At 40.1% G+C, this 4,030-nt stretch overlaps 1 protein-coding gene across 1 annotated transcript in view; it reads left to right on the plus strand.

Annotated features, from left to right (window-relative positions):
• The window catches only part of PAPPA (pappalysin 1), a 280,168-nt gene that overhangs the window by 66,098 nt on the left and 210,040 nt on the right, over positions 1 to 4,030 (plus strand). The window contains exon 5 of the mRNA XM_006142815.3: positions 3,998 to 4,028. Coding sequence (XP_006142877.1) covers positions 3,998 to 4,028 — 31 coding nt within the window. The remainder of the gene's footprint in view (positions 1 to 3,997; positions 4,029 to 4,030) is intronic.

Consider the following 4,030-nt stretch of genomic DNA (forward strand, 5'->3'; position numbering starts at 1 on the left):
TGTATGTATGTATATATACATATATCTGTGTATACATATATATACATGTGTGTATATATATATATGTATATATATATATGTAATCTTGGAGATGAGAGCTTTGGCAGCTTCAAATGATGAGAGTTGTGCTAAATCAAACAGTGAACTTAGTTCTCTGCAGATTGTTCTCCTTTCTCAATTGTTTTTAAAACAATGAAACATGTGTATGTGTGTGTTTATGTAAATATAGATAGATACAGAGATAAATATCTAGTTGTTCTCAGCTGGGGAGAGGTTATCACCTAGGTCCTAAGAGACATTTGGCAATGTCTAGAGACATTTTTGATTGCTACAAATGGGGGAATGCTACTGGCATCTAGTGGGTGGAAGCCAGCGATGCTGCTAAATGTTCTAAATTCTACAACAAAGAATCATGCAGTGCAAAATGTCAGTAGTGAGTGCTGAGGTTGGAAAACCCTGATATTGATGTTGGATGGGTAGATAGACAGAGACAGACAGGTTTGGCCAAAGGGAGTGTGCAACTTGGGCAAATCTGTAGACAAGCAGCTAGTAAGACATGCCTGGTATGACATGCAGGAATCAATGCTAAACCAAAGCCAAAATTTATGGTTGCTCTCAGCTGTGACTTTTCTTAACAGCATGGCCTTAGGCAAGTCTCCTTCTTTCTCCAGGACTCAGTTTCCTCAAATTTTCAATAAGCAGGTTAGACCAAATGGCCTCTAAGGACCCTTCTCAATTCTGAAATTTTGCTTTTTTGTAAAAGCAACAGAAAGGGCCATGATCAGAGTCTGAGAAGGGTTGAACATCAGGCTTCTAAAGTTAAAGAAAAATACCCCTGATAATTTCATGAATTTCAGAGACTGGCTTGGGGCCAGGAATATGGAAGGCTATAAATCCATAGCATGTTATAGTATTTCAGGATGATGTCAGGCTCAAGGTATTTCACCTTTTAAAAGAAGCAATGAAACAGGACTCGAGCCCAGTGCTGTCACTCTTTGGAAAGGGGTGAGTTGGGAGGGGTGAGATAAAATAAACAGGGCCAGCCTGGACATTAAGTCTGCAATCCTGTTATCATCCCTGAAATGGTCTTGTGCTCCCCCGCCCCCATTACCTTCATGTTGAAGCTGCATGGAGAGACAGAAACATTGACGCTGTTGTAACAGCTAATCTTAGAGCTCACCAGAGATGCAAAGTCAATTTCCTCAGATCACAAGGCCAGTGTGAAACAGAACAAGGATTGCAACCCATGTCAGGTTAATTCTAGCTGTCCTCCAAACTGTCACCTCCCCATCCTGAGAGATGTTGATCATAAGCGGTTCCTCTGCAGTAGCTCCAATCAAACCCAATTTATTGGAATCATATATTTTTTTTACTCTCTTTTCCTGCTGTTATGTCATGATCCCTGGAAAAAGCCTTGGGTGGGAAGGGGATTATGTTTCATATTATGATTGACAGAAAATAATTGAGAAAGAGTTCCTGTCTCAATTTCTCTCCCTCCCTGCCTTTGCCTACCCCTTCTCACACTCTGGTGCACGTGCATACATACACACCCACGCACCCTCTCATATATCTTTATCTTTGTGTTAGAAGTCTCTGAGCAATTCAGAATTAATAGACTATGTGAGCCCCATGACTGAGCAAGCTCACCATTCCAGCAGTTCATTGTGAGATAACATCCCACCACCCCCACCCCCCGCCAATGATTGCTCAGGGCTTGCCAGTACAAATCATCAAGGCCTTACCTCCTTGCCCTTCTTTTATAAAACACCATACTGACAATCCTTGGTTGTAAGGCTTGCATCCTGGATTTTAACCGTCCAGAAGCATGTTTAGATTTCTTTATAGCTTTTTTAAAGACTTTACTTATTTCTTCTATGAAAAAATGGAAAAGAGTGACAGAGAGAGAAAGAGAGAGAGAGAGAAACAAACACTCTCAACAGGGACACCACACTGGATTCCCTGAATCATGACATGCACACAGTGTGCTCTGAGAAGTCCTAGGATGTGAACCTATGACTTCTCCCTTTTAAAGACTTTACTTATTTCTTCTATGAAAAAATGGAAAAGAGTGACAGAGAGAGAAAGAGAGAGAGAGAGAAACAAACACTCTCAACAGGGACACCACACTGGATTCAGCCAGTCTGAGCTGGCCTGAATCATGACATGCACACAGTGTGCTCTGAGAAGTCCTAGGATGTGAACCTATGACTTCTCCCATGTAGTGCCATTGAACCACCGCTGTGCCACCTTTGTATTTTAAACTAAGTATCTCTCTACTCACTCACATGCATCTTTCCAATGTCTAAGATCAACACAGAACAAATCCAACCCATTGATTCTGCTGAGATCTGTTCCACCTATCCCCTAAGCTAAGTAGTGCTCATCTGGCACATGTAGTGTGGGCTTCTCAATTTAGAACACACAGAAAAGTTGTGTGGAGTTCTTGTGAAAACACATATTGGGATTCTGTAGGTCTAGGGTAGGGCCTGAGATTCTACATGTCTGCTGTGCGGTAGATGTTTATGCTACTGTTTTCAAGTAAACAGCAAGAAAAAAACATTTGATGTATGTCTGGTACTATTCTTGCTACTTATGAATAATTAGTTAGATCTCTTGAGGCTAATCAGTTCTCAGAAAATGTTGGGTACACTTTTAGGGAGATTCTATAGTCTAGGCTCTATGAAGACATTAGCAGATTAAGAGCCTTGGTGTTAGAACACAAAGATCTTGGGTTCGAGTTTCACCTCATCACTTACTCTTACTCTTGATCATGGGCCAGTTACTTCATCTCTCTGGGAATTCGTTTCTTTTCATTGAGTTGTGAGATGATTAGTGTGATTATACACACTAAATACTCCACACAGGGCCTGAGGATGCATAATAAGTGCTCAAGAAACTCTGTCTAGAAAGATCACTGTTATAATGGTGAACCTAGCATGGTACTGGCCTTCATGAGTGTTGGTGCTCTTAGAATATCAGAGATAAGAAATGGGATTCAGAAATGGTAATTGACTTGTTCAATGTCACAGAATTGGTGAACACAAAATGAGTACTAGAACTAAAGTATCTGTTCTAGTCTGTTTCCGTTGTTATTGCTAATAAATGAGTATCATAGACTGAGTAATTGATAAAATGAAAGTTTACTCAACTCATGGCTTTGGAGGGCTAAGGTCAAAGGACCATACCTAGTGAGGGTTTTCTTGTTGGGAAGGAGTCCCTATAGAGTCTAGGGACAGTTTAGCAAATTGCATGGCCAGAAGACACGAACATGTCTGCTTTGATCTTTCTCCCTCTTATAAAGCAACCCATATTCAATCTTGGGGACTCCACTCTGAGGGCCTCATCTAATCTTTAATAATTTCTCAAAGGCTCCATCTCTTAATTTTATTGTCAGATTAAGTTACCATCCTATTAATGCAGTCACAATAGCAACCAATTTTTAACACATGAGTGTTGGGGGGGGACACATTCAAGTCATAGCACTATCTGAGCCTGTGGGGTTAATTTAGACAAGAGCATGTAGAATGTTTGTAAACCATGGCATGTCTTACTTTCTAAGTTAAAGGCTGCAGCAAAAAGATTTTAACAGCCTAAACAAAATTTAGGGATTTTTAACAGTCCCTAAATTCTGATCATATCTTTCCTTTCAAATAGTGTGGAATCACCATACACAATAACTTTCTATTAAGCATAAATATTTTTAAAGTCTGAAATCATCTTAGGTAAGTTGCCTCACTTCTCTAGGCATTAGTATTTTTATCTGAATAAATAAATAAATAAATAGAGTGTGCATACTATCTTTTGAGACTCCTTTCTGCTCTGATCATGCCTAATTTATGTCACAGGTTGTAACAGTTGTCTTTGGCAGTGGAGTCATAGGATGGAGTAGACTGTAGTTATTTGGGACAGTATCCTTTTTCCCCTTACTGATTTGTGGGTTCTTGCACTAGAAAGCACTGTGCCCAGCTTGCCTAACGCTCTGGTTTTCTGCTTGCAGGTGGCATTGTCTTGAACCCATCTTTCTACGGCA

This window comes from Tupaia chinensis, unplaced genomic scaffold, assembly GCF_000334495.1.
Source record: "Tupaia chinensis unplaced genomic scaffold, TupChi_1.0 Scaffold000081_1, whole genome shotgun sequence".
NCBI lineage: Eukaryota > Metazoa > Chordata > Mammalia > Scandentia > Tupaiidae > Tupaia > Tupaia belangeri.